The sequence below is a fragment of the Peromyscus californicus genome, unplaced genomic scaffold (genome assembly GCF_007827085.1).
Source record: "Peromyscus californicus insignis strain IS unplaced genomic scaffold, ASM782708v3 Scaffold_4__1_contigs__length_199733344, whole genome shotgun sequence".
In the NCBI taxonomy this organism is placed as follows: Eukaryota; Metazoa; Chordata; class Mammalia; order Rodentia; family Cricetidae; genus Peromyscus; species Peromyscus californicus.
In genome coordinates, this window is record NW_026294562.1 from 123766776 (window position 1) to 123784432 (window position 17657).

Here is a 17657-nt window from a genome sequence, read left to right on the forward strand (position 1 = left end):
GCTGATGAAAGTAAGGGATGGCTTACTGTTTTTTGTTTGTCTGTTTCTGTGCAGGGAAGATAGTTGGTTATAATTTGTTGGTCTCTCTGGACTCTATCAGGCCTTAGAAAACCATATCAGACCAGAATATACAAGTTGAGCTTTGAAACTGGCTTCCTGGGTTGCTCATAATATTTCTTCTTTGGTTTAAAGGTTAAAACACACACACACACACACACACACACACACACACACACACACACACACACACACAAAGAAGCATTATCCAAATGGTATGCTTCAGCCTTGTTTTCATAGCCCTTAACTTTACTCTACTCCTGGCAAAGGATCGAGGAGTAAACCCATCTCATTTCTTTGAGTGTGAGGGCAGATTTAAGGAAGTGAGGTCAATGGGAATTGTCCAAAGTCCAGATATCTTGAGTTCTCTCTTCGTGAGGTCTAAGTCAGGCTGTTAACTGAGGCTCAGTCACTTGAAAATGTATGTCTTTAGTTCCAAAGAAGTATGAACTAAGGAAGGATAGCTATTTGAGTGAAAGGTCAGCACTGCTGGTGGCCTGTATCTACAGTGGCCACACTCAAAGATCAGATTGGATCACCTCTTTATACTTGTTAACTCAACATGCTTGATGTATGCTTACACACCCCCCCACCCCAAATCTTTTGAAAAAATGAAAGGCAGAAGTACATATGCCTGAGGTCACACACACACACACACACAAAAATGTCCCTAAAGTCTTAGCCCCTTTGGAAGACATTGATGTTACTAAAGAATGCTTGGATTTGGAGCTAATGTCCGCTATGTTCACTCTCTAATGTTTAGTCACCATCAGCACCATGTGTTCACTGCCTCTCTTCAATTTTCTTATTTTAAAAATTAGGACAAAAATATTTACTCAGCGGAGGTATGTTTATGTTGAGCAAGTTACTTTGTGCGAAGAGCCTGTAATGCAATACTTACTAGACAAACTATTGCCTTCACGGCCTCCTCAGCACTCCTCACACCCAAAACAAGAACGCTGTGGAGATAGTCTCATTCCCAGATGAGATTCTTGGATCAGAAGGAGGAACTCCTGACCACTGGAAAATAAACTAGACTCATAGAGCTGCCCCAAAGGAGTAGGGTTAAGACAATCACCTCAAGGAAAATTCCTTCCTGAGGTTTCAACTTCCACAGAAATAGTGGGTCATCTGCACTGCCCTTCTTCTGGCCAGCGTTTATATGCCCTTGCTTCCAAATCACAGAGCTATGCCTATGTTTGAGAGATTTATGTAAGACCTTCTTGTTCAGTATACACTGGCTAAGGCCCCAAGGAATGTGGTGATTTATCAGATAGACAGAACACCATGAAGGATGCTCTCTGTTAACCCGGGTCAAATTTGTGCTGCTCTACTATCCTTGATTATTAGGACTAAGAACTTGCTGACTACTCACCTTGGTGACTAATGCAGATAAACACAGATAATGTGTGTGTGTGTGTGTGTGTGTGTGTGTGTGTGTGTGTGTGTATGCACACGTGCATTCATGAACATGCCTGTGTGAATGTATGTAGGCATCTGTTGGCCTGGGCTTGCTTGCTCTGTGAGGACTCTAGAGTGTACACAGGAGGTCAGGAGGAGAAGCAAAGATAAAGTCCTTCTTATATTTTTCCCTTTTCATTTTTAATTTCTTGAAACAAAGAGGCGCCATCTGGCTCATACATAAGTGGTATGCAAATGATTTACAAAGGTGAACTGCCAAATTTCCTGTTACACATTTAGATTGAAAAAACAAACATGCCTGCATCAAAGCAGTGGAGCAATTTCTTCTCTTCTTACAACAGGCTGGATGGCAGCCACCTTTTCCTCCCATGGCTCATTGATGCTTCCAAGGGTGCCTGTAAACGGGCTTTGACAAAGGCTAGTTTGCAGATACCATGATTCCTTTCTTAGATCTTCAGAGAACTCAGAGAGATTGGCGATCAGATGTCGAGTTAAATCAAATCTCAGACATCCTGAAGAGAAGTCGGCTGAGACTCCAGAGCAGACATGTTTTCAGGTTTATTTATTGGGGAAGGGGACAGTTTACTGAGATCTGGAAGGGACAAGAGTAGAGGGGATAGATGCTATGATCCAGAGAGAGCCCAAAGTGGGGTTGTTCTGTTGTTCCCTGTGCTTAGCTTCGTGCCTGGTATTCTGTAGAGTTAACAAAATTATCAGTGAAGGAAACCAGTGTGTGTTCAAGGTTAAGCAGGAAATGGATTAGACCAGACCAGGAACCCACAGGCAATCACATACCTACCACTGCGAAGCGATCCTTTGGCGATCATGATCGAGCATTTTCTAAACATGTAGATGTAGCATCTGGGAAGAATGTCCTGAGGAGGCAGGCGAGTTGTGATCTGGATTATTTGAGTCTGGGATGTGTACTTTAGGTTAGAAGTGGGGTTCTAACCATAAGGTAGGTCTGATAGCTGGTAATATGACAGGAGGTTCCAAACAAAGAGTTCTGGGACCAAGTTCTCAGCAACTCTTCGGCATGTTAAGAACAGTAATCCACAGAACATGGCAATAATTTAGGGCAAGATGATCTGGTAGCAGAATAGTTCATTCTACAGGAGTCACAGTACTCCTGACAATGCTGAAAAATGGTAGGCTCTCTGTTTGAATCTCTGCCCCTAAAATACCTGTCTTTGCCCTTGGGTAAGTTATTCATCCTTTTTGTGTTTCCAACTGTAAAATGGGGCTAATGGGCCCCAATGACTGCATTTACTATAAAGATTATGAGTTAATATATATTAATATATAAATACTTATTATATATAATATATGTCTTAGGATGATAAAACAGCTTAATAAATATTAATTACTGTTACTATTGTTAGAGCTAAAGTACAAATGCCTTCTTTATTCTGAACAAAGAACTTACAAAGGTCTTATCTACCGTAGGTGGTAGGTGGATCACTGTAACAAATAGGTGGGAAACACAATAGTCCAACACAAACAGAAGCTCATATAGTAGTATTTACAGGTGAATTTTCTGTAGGCATAGCACTCCACCACACTGCCTTGCAAGCAGGAGATCTGTACTTTGTCTTAGTTTCCCTAAGCACTTGTGCCCTTTGTAGGCAGCTGGAATGCAAGAGTAACGCTGTTAATGAACATGGACTAGCCATGAGGTCATCACTTCCCCTCTTAATGGAAGCAAGTCATATGACACCAAGATTTGTAAGGGAAGTTGAGAAATAGAGTATAGCAGTATTTCACAAAGAAAAGAAGTTTCTGTTGGGTAGCTGGCCATCTCAAGGGGGGAAGAAAAGCCTATATCTCTTCTAGTATTTTATTCCAACAACATATCTCATGTCTGATGATAAACAAGGAAAGAGAGAAGAAGACATCCTTACTTCTATTATTCTTCTTACTCTGAATGCAAACTATTGGTGCCTTGTGGAATTTCAAAGCCAGGGTGGAGGCTGACCCACCTGTCACAGAGGCACTTTGAGTCACTACCCTGGAGAGCAGAAGGGTAACTCACAATGAACCACATCCAATGGAACAGGCAGGAAAGGGAAGGATGTTAGACATTAGTAGGACCCTCAGTTTTAAATAAAGTCCACCTAGGGCTGGAGAGATGGCTCGGCAGTTAAAAGCACTGGGTTTTCGTCCAGAGGACCCAGGTTCAATTTCCAGCATCCACATGGCTGCTCATATGGTCTATAACTTCAGTTTTGGGGATCTGATGCCTTCTCCTGGCTTCCACCAGCAGCATGCACACAAGTGATGCACAGACATACATGCAGGCAAAGCACTATATAAAATTAAGGTAAAAATAATGTTTAAAAAAACACATGTAGGAAAGAAATGGGGGAGAAAAACTGATGACAGAAGCTTGGTTTAAAAATCCATGGCCGTGTGGATGGGGGGGGTGCGTAGAAAGGAGGTGGGGGGAGGGAACAGGAGGAGAAGAGGGAGGGAAAACAGTGGTGGTATGTAAAATAAATTTTAAAAAATTAAACAAAAATCAAATAAATCCATGGCAGCTGAGGAAGAAGCCACAACATGCTTCAAATTCTAACTGATGTCCACTCCCCAACCACCACGAACTGCCTAGTGTGGGCATAGGTCCTTGGCAAAACCCAGGGGGACTCACCGGTTGAGGGCTCACACATGGGTTTGAGAGATCCTACAACATGCTGAAATTGTAAGAGTGACTCTCATTGGTTGTTTCATTTGATTTTCATTTTTTTGAAAGCTCAGAGCTTTCCAGAGAATCCTAAGGAAGTTTCTGACCCACTGACTACTGTAGCGAGTTTCTGGAGAGAAAACAGGGGTCCAGGACTGCTCCAACTTGAAGGCTGGGCCAGGTAGCTAAGCTGTTATTGTAATTGGGACCTGAGGCTAGAGAAGGGTCTGGCTTGACCCGAATGTGCTTTCCAGTCTTATAAGCAGTGAGAATGAGGGTTGAAGAGCGACTCACCTGAGGTTATAGCTCAGGGTGCTCCGTGTTTTGATGACCTGTTTCTTATCCTCAACTGAAAAGACCATTTGATGAAAGTCAATCAGTTAACAGGGTCCTGACGAGAGTGTGCAGTCTATGAAATGGCTTGTCATTTGCTTTTACCTTTAAAACCTAGTGGTGGTAGTTAAAGTCAACTGACTTTCAGAATCACAGGATGACATCATGTTCCTTGCTCAGGTTTGGTGTTTTGGGAAGCCCATATAGCAGCAAACACCCTTCTCTACTACCCAGATCATGCATTCTGAAGCCACTGAAGAGGAGGAGCCAGGATGAGGACCCTTCTAATGTGTGCTTGAGTCACAAGCTGTTGTTCTTGGTGGTCTCACTGTGCAGTCATAATGGGCTTCCGCATATGGGTTCTCAGATCAGGCATCTCATCCCCACTCAGCAACCTGGGTAGACTAAAGACCTTGTCCATTAGAGGCAGGAATTTTGTTTCCCAGTTTACTCTCTGATGGGAACTGGTCCTCATCAGAATAAGCAGTCTTCATGCCTGGTCTTGACATATTAGACAAGTTGTTCCTCCAGAGGTAGAAATAAGGCTAGGAGCTGCTGAGTTTGGACCATTACTCAGTCCATGCCACTTTAGTTGGAAACCTACCATAGAGTGAGGGAATCATTCTTCCTCACCTGGTATATTGAGTGGGAGTAAGAATACCTGATGTCCAGATAGTAGGGAAAGTATTAGCAACTGTGCAGGCAGGTGTTTGAGAAATGCTGGACTCATTTGAAGGGATTTGTCACTGTGGTTTTAGGCATTGGGTTATTCTGGGTAGACTCAGGAAACCAAGGAGATTAAAAAAAAAAAAAAAAACTGACTGTCAGAAGATGAGCCCCTCATGAGTCTTTCTAGTGACCAACCCCTGTTGCTGAGCCTGATTGTTCCTTGGCTGCTTTGAATCCATTCTGTTCCTATTTATACAGAATAAAAACAATGAGGATTTGTGTCCCATTCTGTACCATTTTATTAGGAGTGATTTTAGACCCACAGAGAAGTCACAAAGGTGGTAGAGTTCTCTTTTGTCCTTCATCTAGTTTTCCCAAGTGTTGTTGGGCTGCAGAACCACGGCACCTTTGTCAAAATAAGAATTAAGAGTGACATACATTATTTATTAAACTTCTGACTGGATTCTCTCAGTTCTCTATTATTATTCTTGTAGTCCCAGGAGCCCGAGATACCATATTGTATGCCACCGATTCTTAGTCGTACTGTTGCTCTATCTTTATGGGGGCTGAGGGTCCATGAAACAGGTTATGAGATGCTTTTTTACAACACCAAGGTGCAGAGTTACCAAGAAACCATACGTTGAGAGTAACTACATTATGACTCCAGGTTCAGAAAGATGTCCTTTGGGACTGTTCAGTCCTGGCCATCCCAGAGGCCACATGTGGACAAGACCAGAGTTAATTATCTCTGGCAAGGTTTGGAATAGAAGGCTAAGGGACAGCAAGGGATCGAGATAGACTCCCAGTGCCTGGGTTACCCTCTCCCTGCATCTGTTCATTTCTTCAGCTCTTTTATCTGATGTTTAGGGCTCATTAGAAGCCATGGCACAGAGTGGACATCTCCGCAGGCAGGTGCTGTGATATACTCATTTCAAGTGAATTTAGAGAAGCAACTTAAATGTTAATGCCTATTAATCTGCACAAAGCTGCCAAGAGAAAGGAACACAAAGGAAAGGATCGGTAGCTAATTATAGTAGGCATTACAAACTTACTTCCTTGATTAAAGCCAGTGGTTCTGCACACTCATTATCTACAAAATAACAGACATTTTGGAATATAGGCATCTACTGAGGGATGGAGGTGTTATTTAGGACACTTTGGTATCGATGCCTATGGTGTGTCTATTGAGATATCTCATCTACCTGTGAAATCTGGAGTTTGGTTTGTGGTCCTATACTTCTTTTCTGTCTTTTGTCTTCTGTGGGGGTACATTCTTCATAGAATGGTAAGAGTGGGGAAGCTGAGTTTCTGTCCATTAGGAGGGAGGGAGGCACAGCCAAAAGGAGAGGAACAGGCCAGATACTTCATCCTCTGCTATTGCTTTGACCCCCAGGTCAAACATGTTCCTTTTCCCAGCCCCCTTTCCTCTTCCTGATGAAATTAGGAAACTACTTTAATTTTGGAGACAGGCCTTTTTCTATAGCTACTGAGATCTGGTTTAGTGACTGAGGTTTAATTTTGAGTGTGCTCTGTTCTTTGGGATATCTAAAGATCGTCAGCCAGTAGGCAAGAGGACTGGTTACATGAGAAGGATTCCTTTATATTTTCCAGGAATTGGGATTACCTCAATCTTCCTTGCATCTATACATCCTCATACCTTCTTCCTTCCTAGACAATTCCATACTTTGTTTCAATCCAGTGGTAATATCGGGGATATCTACTGCAGCCCAAGCATTCTATAAAAGGTAGAATTGAACATAGGCTTTGGTTGTTTATGCCTTGGGATACTGTGGTATGAAGATACATAGTGACCAGAAAGTTGAACTATAAACAACTGGACTTCTACATGTGAGAAAGTTGGGACATTTCCTTCTCAGTGGCCTAAAGAACACTGTCCTAAGGTGAATCTTTCCATCTTTGATTATGGGTACTTTATACCACAACAGTGATGCATCAGAGGCTTTTTCCTTCTCATGGAGCAGGAATAAAGTTTGATCATTAAGTCATTTTGATGACATCAATTTTTCAATTAGCATCCTTGACTGTTAGCTCACAGGGTTGAAGTCAGTGCTTTGTTTTGCAGTATTTTTTCAAAGCAGTAAAATCTCCCCTCTAAATAGAGCCCAATAACACAGATATGCAGACAGAAAGTCAAACACACAGGACATTAGGAATCCATCTTCTTTGATTTGAGTAGTTGATAGACAGTCCTGGGCAGCCATATTGTATTAGGAAATACCGGTCCAGGCAAGGGACCATGAAACTCTGTACCACAAGGAACAGAAGAGGATAGAATGTACCACTTCAACATTACTGAGACTCAGAAAGTTAACCTGAAGGCTCCAGCTGAGGGCTCAAAGCCATTGCCATATTGGATGATAATCTTGAAAATGAGTAACTGTAGTTGTTGGTTAGGATACAGTTTTTTTTTTATTAATTTTACATACCAACCACAGATTCTCTCTCACCCCTCCTCCCACTCACCCTGCCTTCCCCTTCTTATCCCTTCCTCCAACAGGGTAAGTTCTTCCATGGGGGGACTGCTAAGCCTGGTACATTCAGTTGAGGCAGGATCAAGCTTCTCTCCGATTTATCAGGGTTGAGCAAGAGGGATTATATGAGCAAGGAGGGCCAAGATCATGATGGGGAAATCTACAGAGACAACTGAACCAAGCTCATAGGAACTCATGAACTTTAGACCCACAGCTGTGGAACCTGCATGGGACCAGACTAGACCTTCTGCATACGGGAGACATTTGTGTAGCTGGGTCTGTTTGAGGGGCCTCTGGCAGTGTGATTAGGATCTATCCCTGGTGCATGAGCCAGCTTTCTGGATCCCATTACCTATGGTAGGATACAGTTTTAAAAGTGCATCTTTTAGGCCACCCAGTCCCTTCTGTGTCCCCAAAAATGTTAGAAACAAATGAGAAAATACCAACCCCTTCAACTTTAAAAAAAACACAAGGCCAGAGGGAACCTTAAATGTTCTCTCTCTCTCTCTCTCTCTCTCTCTTTCTCTCTCTCTCTCTCTCTCTCTCTGCCCCAAACAGATTGGCATTAGCATCAAACCAGGCAGATGGCCTGTTGGTGTTTTTTCAGGGCTTCTGGGATTCCTTCCTCAGGTTCCCGCACTTACTCTTTCCAGCTGTGACAGCCTGATGTGATGACCAGGGAGCAGCGGAGGCTTTCCTAATTCTTAGCACTATTTAGAAATGTGATAGTCTCAGTTATCTCTACCCAGAATTCTGTATGTTTCAAGGTAAGTCTATCCTCTGTCCTCAGTGGAGAAAACTGATTCATAGAAGAAAATGACATTACAGCTACCTAGAAAAACAGAGAAGATTGGGGTGACCAAAACAGCCCTGTACTTTTTGTAGGTAACTGGTGGTATTTTGTTTATCTTGACTGGCAAGAGAACCAGTGGGGTGAGAACTATGCCCCTGCTTGCCCTGCTGAAATGATGTTCTAAGGCAGTTTCCCAGTGATTTGATGCAGTCTCATCTCTCTGAAAGGTTGAAATCTGGCTGCTCTCCCCCATCAAGGAAGGTGGGATGTGAGTGGGATGGACATTATTATCGCTTGCCTGTCTCCATAGGGACAAGAGAGGGAGGATGCTCCAGCAGAAATTTCCAAGAACAGGAGGCATGCTTTATTGAAGCCTATTCTGATGAGGGAAAGCAGGCTGCAGGAGACCATGGCGTGTAGTGCTCAACCTCGGGGTTCTCGCCCCATGCCTGTTGAGGGTGGTGATAGATGCGGTGTAACAGCCACCGTTCTCCTTCTCAAATGCAAAAAGGCCTTTTGTTTACTGAGACAAACTGAATATATAACATACAAAAACACATAAATTTCCATACAAATATCTTCCCTACCAGCTGTAATTAAGATGTTTGCATGTAAAGAGAACATTGTTCTCCCTTGACTTCTTCATGGTAGGGAATTGTGTTTCTCTCATAATCCACATAGCTCAAGAATGTGTGAGCTGTCTGACAAAACTGGAAAAGGAGGAGCAGGAGGAAGAAGAGGAGGAGAGCAGGCAATTTGGTCACTACAGCAACTTTGCTTTGCCCTCCCCTCCCCTACACTCCCAGTCTTAGCCTATCACCTGAGACAAAGCTGAAGGTAGAGAGATTGGTTGCTTGAGAAAAGGAAAGGTGAGCAGAACACCCACTAAATCCTAAGTCAGGCTGGGCTCCTTTGAATCTTCAAGTTCCTGCTTAGAGCTCTGCGACCTTAGGAAATGTACTTAAACTCTCTAAGCCTCAGATCCTACATCTGAAAAAGAAAGAAAAAAGGAGAGTGAGGGAGAACAATTTCTTCTTTTGTGTGGATTAAATAAGATAATGTATGCAAATTGCCTGGTACCTATTAGGCACTCAATAGATGGTTATTATCATTCCATGTAAGTGAATAAGGGAGAAATTATATATAAGAAATTTTAAATAAGTTACATGCCAAAGTATTTCCTATGATAAGTCTTTGGTGCTGGATCCTGAAATTAAAGGGGAGAAGAATCTACTTGAGAAAACACGGAGAGATAGGAAACAAAACCACTCATCACTCTAGGACTTCAGTGTTCCAGTTAGTCTGTTGGAAGGCCAGAGAGAAAGAGGAACCATATCAGGCAGTGAGCTGCTTCCTTATTGTGAGATTGCTGACTTTGACCAAGTACTAACTTTTGCAAAATGAACTACGAACTTTTCCGAAACAGGGCCCCATTCTCCAGGCTTCATGTGCTGCCAGTCTCTTTCTTGAATATTTTAAGGTTGTGCGCTCTGGTGCCTTGGGAAAAGAACCAAGGCCGACTGAGCTCTCACCTTCATTCTTCTTACCATTTGTAGTGTGGGGATCTCTTCTGCTCATTTTCATGCATGGCATGATGTCATAGATAGGAAAGTTTGTGCCGTGTTGGTTGGGTGCAGTTGTTTGCTCTGCTTTGCCCCCACTGAAGAGCCTACCTAAAGGCAACGCTGATACACTGATAAAAAGTGGCACAGGATTAGTGAGTGAGTTGGGTAGGGATGAGCAGGACTCCATCTCTTTTACTCTGTCAATCACCTTGACGCCTTTGACTGAATCTTCTCCATTGATTCACATGCTTCATCCTCTCACCAGGGTGGATTGTGATTCTTTGTACTTGGTTATTTTCTTTCTAGTGGTTCCATCCTCAGCTTCCTACTCTTTATGTATACACACACACACACACACACACACACACACACACACACATATATATATATATATATATATATATATATATATTTCATGGTCTTGACTCATTTTATGCTCTATCTCTCTGAGGACTAAGTTCCTTTGGAGACAAAGGAACTTATCCCATTCTTAGCACAGATTTTTCACAAGAGTGCTTAATAAAATGTTTAATTTTAATAATACATAATACCATATGAGATGTTTTAATGGGTAAGTAATAATGTTTCTACTGCCTTAAGTATTATTAAATTAGTCCTCATGGGTCTGCTCGACAGATGCCAATGGTCAGTTTGTGGGATCTCTGGGAAGGTGTATGTGAAAGGGGGCACTCGTGTCCTAATGAAAAACCAGTTGTTTCATATTCCCAACCAGTGGCTCAAACATTTGCTTATGAGTGAAGAAGACTGAACGAATGTATCACATTGAATAAAATGAGCAGGAGACTAGATTTAGCTAAAGGATAAATCATTGATTATTATTATATGACCAATTTTTGAAGGCTATATGACCAAAGCATTCACAATTAGTAAGGCAGTCTACATGAGAAGCCAGATTATAATGAGACAGAGAACTCAGAGCAAGGGAAGCAGATGAATCGAGTGTTTTCCTCTATGTTAATCTTAAAGAGACAAACTGGATTTTATTTAGTTTCCAATAATTGGGAGTTGTTTTATTTATACACTCTCCAGTGTTTTCTGTGTCAATGAGCAGCCTTCATATTTAAAATATATGAACCTCTTAGTTGCTTGTAAATTTAATTCCCTCAAGACCAAGTAGTATATACCCGAGGCGTGGGCAAGCCTATGTCAGATTACAGCTCCAAGTGACTGGTGGTGATTGCCCTGAGTAGAGTGATGGGCTGTATCTAGGGTGGGAAAAAGGCATGTTGTGATATCCAGCATGGATTTGGAAAAGGGATTGGCAGCATCTATATCCTGTTGTTCTCAGGCTTGGCATTCATTATCCCAATCTGTGCTTTCAGTTTAGGGATTGTTCTAGACTCCGTAAGGCATTCTCTGGCCATGGCTTTTCACAAGTGGAGGGGCACCAATACAGGATGGGCGTGAGCTTATTGAATGTTCCTTCCTTGCAGGAACATGTACAGAGCATGGAGGTTACCAGATCGACCTACATGACTGGGGTTCATTTTGTGTATTTGTCCAAATCTGTAGATGAAACTAATATCCCAGTGTCCTAAATTACCTTCGGTTCAGCAGTTGTTTATATTTTAGGACATATGCACAGCAGAAGTAGTTTGCTTCTGGGTAGATCTGATACTGTGCTTCATGTCATTGTACTAAGGTTTTCAATAGTCAAGTCACGTGCCTCTCTGCCAGCTTAGTGCCACCAATTCTGTGCTAGTCTGTATTCAGTTACCGGCACTGTTTTAGGCATATTTTTATTTTAGAGGTCCAAGACTTGGGTTTCGTGCTCCTCCCATGCAGATACATTTGTTAATAATCTTTGGCTCTTGTCACTGCCTTGCCATGTTACTCTTGGGTTGAACTGTTTCCCTGCAGAGCCTCTTTCCCTATGATTATTTCATAAGAATCTTTGATCGATCCTTGCTGAAATCTGAGCGATCTGCCGTGGCAAACTTGTGGAATCCTGACTTGGAATTAAGCTGGAAGTCATCTTGTCAAGCCTGCTTGACAGATGAGTTAACAGACCAGGACACTGACAGAGAGAAAGGAGAAAGGGAGGGAGGGGAAGATGGGGAAGGGATTGTCAACTGCATGTGTCTGTTATTAGTAGAAGAATCATGACAAAAGCATTGGCCTTCTTTCTGGAAGATCTGATGTTCATCTCAGATTACCATTGCAGAATGTTATGTTCACTGGCTGGTACGAGTATTCCACTTTACAGACATATAAATTGAGGCTCAGAGATTAGTTGGTAATCCCTACGTTTCACAATAAATGGAGGGTGGAGTAAGGTTAGTTGTTCTGTTTCATAATGAAAGTTTGCTTTGAAGAGATGGGAGGTTAGCTATAAATACAGTTTTTAAAGAGCATACCAGTACGGTATGATCACCATGAGATAAGTTGGAATTTTAAGGTAGAAGTGTGATTCTATATTAATCCAATCCCATGTGCTTTTTTTTTCTAATAGAGTTTTGTGGCAAAGCTATTTCAAATAAAGGAGATGAACAGTTGGGGTAACTCAGAGCTGGCTACAATAGCAAACAGAGACCTTAATATAGAGATCTTGGGCTCTCCAGTGTACTAGTTGAATAAACAACAGCAAGAGAATTGATCCAAGTGGGGTCCTAAGATGCTAACACAGATTGAATGAAGATCATTGGCAAGGAAAAGATGCTAGAAGTAAGGAATGTTGTCTTAATATCCTTAAATGTTTTATAGGAAGTGCTTATTTTAGTGTATGTTTATTATGAAAATACATACTCAAGAGTGTCTGATAGCATGTATTTGGTTGAGGTGTCTTCAATGGCAATGACTTACTTCATTAAATTTGTATCCCTTATGCCCAACATTATATGTATGTATATGCTAGGCATTTTATAAGTGTTCATTTAATGAAATAGAGCAAGAGATAGACATACTTCTTAGTGAATGATCTCCATGATGCTCTGCAGCTTTGGTGCTGGAGATAATAAATGAGCAAAAGGCTAGACTTCAGTAAAGAGATGCTCCAATGGGGTGGTCCTCTCTTATTTTTGTGTGATAAATGCTTTCTGCCTAATTTTTCTTAACCAAAAGTGTTAGTGGGATTAGCAAACTCTAGAGATATTTGAGACTTGAGGATGGTGAAGGCCTTATGTGAAAATGGAAGGTTCTGGATTGTAGGGAAGTGAATTCTTTTTCCCCACATGGTTTCTAGAAAATCCACACACATGAATTTTAGAAGTGTGACAAGGGGACACATGCACTGGATATGAGATTGCAGTTGGCAACTGCAGAGTTTTGCCTTCTTCTAAGTCTGAGATGCCAAGGACCACTCTATAACAGAGATTGCTGAGATGTGGCACTGTAATTTAAGGACTCATTATGCATGAACAAAGAACTGTCAAGTGTGTATTTCTGTGATGCTGAGAAATATTAGAGAAAATCCACCCTCTCCATATCTCCCAATTCATAGCTCTGCATTCTCTCCCACATCATCTGTCCCTTGACCTATCTCTAGCCTCAACCCTCTCTGTAACTATGCTTATTCTGCTCCAAACCTTTGTCTCTCATTTTACTCTGAGTTTAATTTCTTTTACATTAAAAAAATCTTTGTTTAACCTTTCTATGCTTTCCAACATCCATTTGTGTTCTCTAGTACTGAAATACTTTTTGTTCTGATCTTACCACATCATGGAATATGACTTTTGAGGGTTAATAATTATCGTATTATGCCCATATTTGAATGTCTTTCCTCAAGGGTAATCCTTTCGGAACTATTGAATGCCATTGTTAATAACAGCCTCATTTCTTTCCCTTTCTCTGTCTCCACAATCTACTCAGCATCATATTCCCAATTAATGCCTGGGTGATGTTTTAATGGTCAGTATTTCCCCCTTTCTGGTCATCCTTTGCTTCTTTCATGGATTTATGTGTTTCTCTTTATTCAAAGTTCTGAGGTAGTTAGTTGAGAGCCCACTGGTTTGCATGGTAGAATCCTATGTTGCTTTTATGCCTCCGTATCTTTTCTCTATGACTAGTACATCTAGAAGCCTCCTCGGGAGGGATCATTGGTGGTTGAAATTTTGCTTATTGGAAATAAACTCACCACAGCCACTGCCACCTCTTCAGACAATACTGTAGAGTAGCATGTTAGCATGCATGAAAGCTCCCTTGGAAGGTTCTCTAAGCCGAATACTATTTGAACCTCTCTGGGCCACCTTCCTGCTATGTCTAGCTTCACAGTATCTTGGTGTCCCTTGTCCTTTGCAGGAGGCAGAAATCACCCCAGGTAGTCCAACGATTGGATCCATGTATATGCCTTCAAAGTCAAAGCCTTTTGTTCCCCATGCTTCTTCACCCCCAACCCCCCTGTGCCCCACCCCCGCTCCTTTAAGATCCTCGTGTGAATCCTCATTTCTCATTCCCAAATCCTCATTTCCAAAATCGCAGTCTGTGCTCTGTGGTCTTCTTCCTGAGCCTGCCACGGAAGTCCTGTAATTGCATCCAGCCCAGCAAGCTTGGATCCTGGTTCACATGACACAAAGGCTCAGTGTCCTCTCGAGTCATTGGTGAAGCCTGCACTAACGAAGTGCTACCACTCAGAGGGTGTCAACAACAGAACTTACTTTCTCACAGGTTGGAGGCTAGAATTCCAAATCTAGGCACAGACAGCTTGGACTCTTTCTCAGGCCCACCACCTCCTTTGTCCTCACAAGATCTTCCCTCTGTAAGTGTCCAGATGTCCTCTTTTTGTAAAGACACCAGTCATGTTAGATTAGTGCCCAACATAATGACCTCTAAAGCTCATGTGTCTACTACAGACATGTACTAGGGAACGGGGAGTTAGAATTCCAACATAATAAATTTGTGTGGGGGACACGATAATACCTTCTCTGTTTAGCCATCCAATTGCACATCCATCCATTCATTTTTTTCCCCTTCATCCTCCTGTTATTTCTTGCTGTCCATCCCTGAATGCCTTCAAAACCCACCAGGTTCATTTTATGGTCGCCCTAGGATGGTTTTCTCAGCCTCACCCTCTGGGTTTGTACACATGGACTTCCTGCTTCGTAAACATGCTTTGCCAAACTGCTTCATCCTTAAGGGTTTCCTTTGCCTCTGGCTCTGTGGAGAGTGGGGCTGTGTGTGTCTCTTGCCCTTTGCACACAGCTCTTGACCCCAGAGGTGATTAAGGAATATCAGTGCTACATTACTGTGAAACCTTCCTTAGGGACAGCTTAGCTTGGTCCCCTACATTTTAGAGAGGGATGTCAAGGGAAGTGGGGTTTGCCAGGTGGGGTTAGAGAATGCAAACACTGATTCTGTCAACAGCTGGAGGAGGAGGGTGGTAATGCTCATGCAGGTGACATCAATGCAAATCCTGTCCAGCCATCTCCCCTACTTTCCAAATAGGAAAAGCAGAAAGGGGGATTTAGGAAGCCCTGGGGATGGTAGTAAATTCATGAATTTTCTGCTAATACAAAAAGAACAAATATTCCTTCAGGAACTTTGGGAAAAAATTCCTTTTCTTTGACCTAATGGGTTGAGAATACTAGATAAGATGCACTTCCTTCCAGAGTGGTAGTGGCTGGGGTGTTAATCCTGTGGAAAGGAGAACTGACCCATTGGATGAAATCCTCTTGAGTTTTGGTGGCCCTCAGAGTCAGACAGTCAAGTGGCATGGACTAGGAGTAGAATTATGGTGATGTGTCCTTTGGGTTGTATCCCGAGTCCTTCCCGAGTGGACTCCTGTCTTGTAGACAGATAGTCAGCTTTTCTGTCTAGGAGCATGGGAAAGAACTTTCGAGGCTGTGCTCAGCAGACACATCTATTCCATTAAAGACAGGCCTGCTTCCCTTCTCTCCCTGCCTCCCTCCCTCCCTGTCTACCTTCCTCCCTCTTCCCTCATCCCTTTTCTCCTCTCTCCTCTTCCCTGCTCTCTCCCTCATTCACTGTCAGGAAGGGCCATGCCAGAAGGGCCCATTCAGCGTGTCGTGGCAGCAGCAGAGGCTAGCAGCGCCAGCAGCTTCCACAGTGAGTCTGGATTTTGTTTTTGGGGCCAGGGGCTGGAGAGGGCTGTCCACACACTGACAGCTTGCAGGCTTTGGAGAGGAACTTCCATGTGTGGGAGGCTGCGGCCAACTTTGTTTTGACTGCCTCCTCTCGTGGGGGCATCATTCAACTTCCATGGAGGTTCCCTGCCAAAGGCACTGGTGTGCTTGTGATGTCTCATGGGGACACAGCATGGTGGGGGTGTGGGGCCATGATCTGCTAAAAGTAGGTGCACATCCTGATTGAGGTGGCTGCCAGCAATTCTGTCCAGGCCTGTGTGTTGGTGGAGGCTGGAGGCTCTGCATGGATGGTGGTTTGGCTGCTTTCTTGCATTCCAGGAGATGTGGCCTTGAGTCTTGCATATACTTTTGTTGTCTAATGCTCAATAAGGGGTTCCCTTGAGGGATCTGAGAATACCATAAGCAAATAGGCTGATGGGTTATTGAGCAGGAGGTATGCACTTGCTCTCAAATGAATTCTGATCTAAAAAGATACTGATGTTCAGGACAGTTATTAAAGGACCACAGTAACTAAGTCATCTGTATATACTTGTGGGAGATTTCTATCTACACTTTAATGCCTATGGTAATTTCTGGGGAAGAGATGGACATCCTTCAGTTCCAGTAGAGGGTCCATCTGTCCTGCCTTGGGTCTCAGACTATGTCAAATAGCTTCTTGCCACTTTTTGTCTACATCCTTTCCCATTCTGTTTCTAGAACAATTCACAGAGTTACAAAATTTATCAGGCCTTAAAAATCAAGCAGAAGCCTTGCTTGTCACCCCGAGAAAGGTTCTCTCCAGGCCAGATGCTGTATTTAAACACTGACGGGGTGTGATGTTGAATGGAGGAGTTCCCATTTCTAATATGTGATTCTCTGCCAATGCTGTAGCCTCATGGGCAGGTGCATGGGAACACTTTGACGATTTCATTCATTTCCCTCCTGATTTGGTTAGTGAGGTAAATTAAGCATAGCCTCCCAGGTTCTCCCAGGGCCTCAGTTTCACAGGTTTCTCTCTGACACTGCTACTTATAATGGAATTAAGGTTCAGGATTTTTTTTTTTCTTTTTAGCCTTGTGTGACACTTGCAGGCAGAATGGTTACAAGAACTCAGGCTCTTCTCTTTTAAAAAGTCATGTGTTTTCAGTGACATTAGGGTCAAACTATTGGTTTTAGTAGCTGACAAGTTTTTTTTTTTTTTTTTTTTTTTTTTTTAGTTTTTCGAGACAGGGTTTCTCCGTGTAGCTTTGCGCCTTTCCTGGAACTCACTTGGTAGCCCAGGCTGGCCTCGAACTCACAGAGATCCGCCTGGCTCTGCCTCCCGAGTGCTGGGATTAAAGGCGTGCGCCACCACCGCCCGGCTTGACAAGTTTTACTAAAGTGCACACAGGTACACACACATGCATGTGCTTGTGCACACACACATGCACCACTATCACTATCATCACCACTATCAACATCAGATCAACTTCTTTGTCTCTTCTCTTCCTTATTTTTCTCCTAAGGACCTGGCACTCCTTAGTTTTCTTTGTACCTTAAACTTTATCTTTGATTTTCCTAATTAGAGGCAGAGATTTTTCCCTATTCTATTCATGATTGTCCTAATGT

General features: G+C 42.7%; 1 protein-coding gene across 6 annotated transcripts in view; it reads left to right on the forward strand.

The window, feature by feature from the left end:
- Ntrk3 (neurotrophic receptor tyrosine kinase 3) overlaps nt 1–17657 on the forward strand; it is a 385084-nt gene that overhangs the window by 318419 nt on the left and 49008 nt on the right. For 3 of the 6 annotated variants that reach the window (XM_052761135.1, XM_052761134.1, XM_052761136.1), the window contains one exon: nt 15958–16032. The exons of the other annotated variants lie outside the window; for them this stretch is intronic. In XM_052761135.1, the coding sequence (XP_052617095.1) occupies nt 15958–16032 (75 nt within the window). The remainder of the gene's footprint in view (nt 1–15957; nt 16033–17657) is intronic. 6 annotated transcript variants of the gene reach the window in all.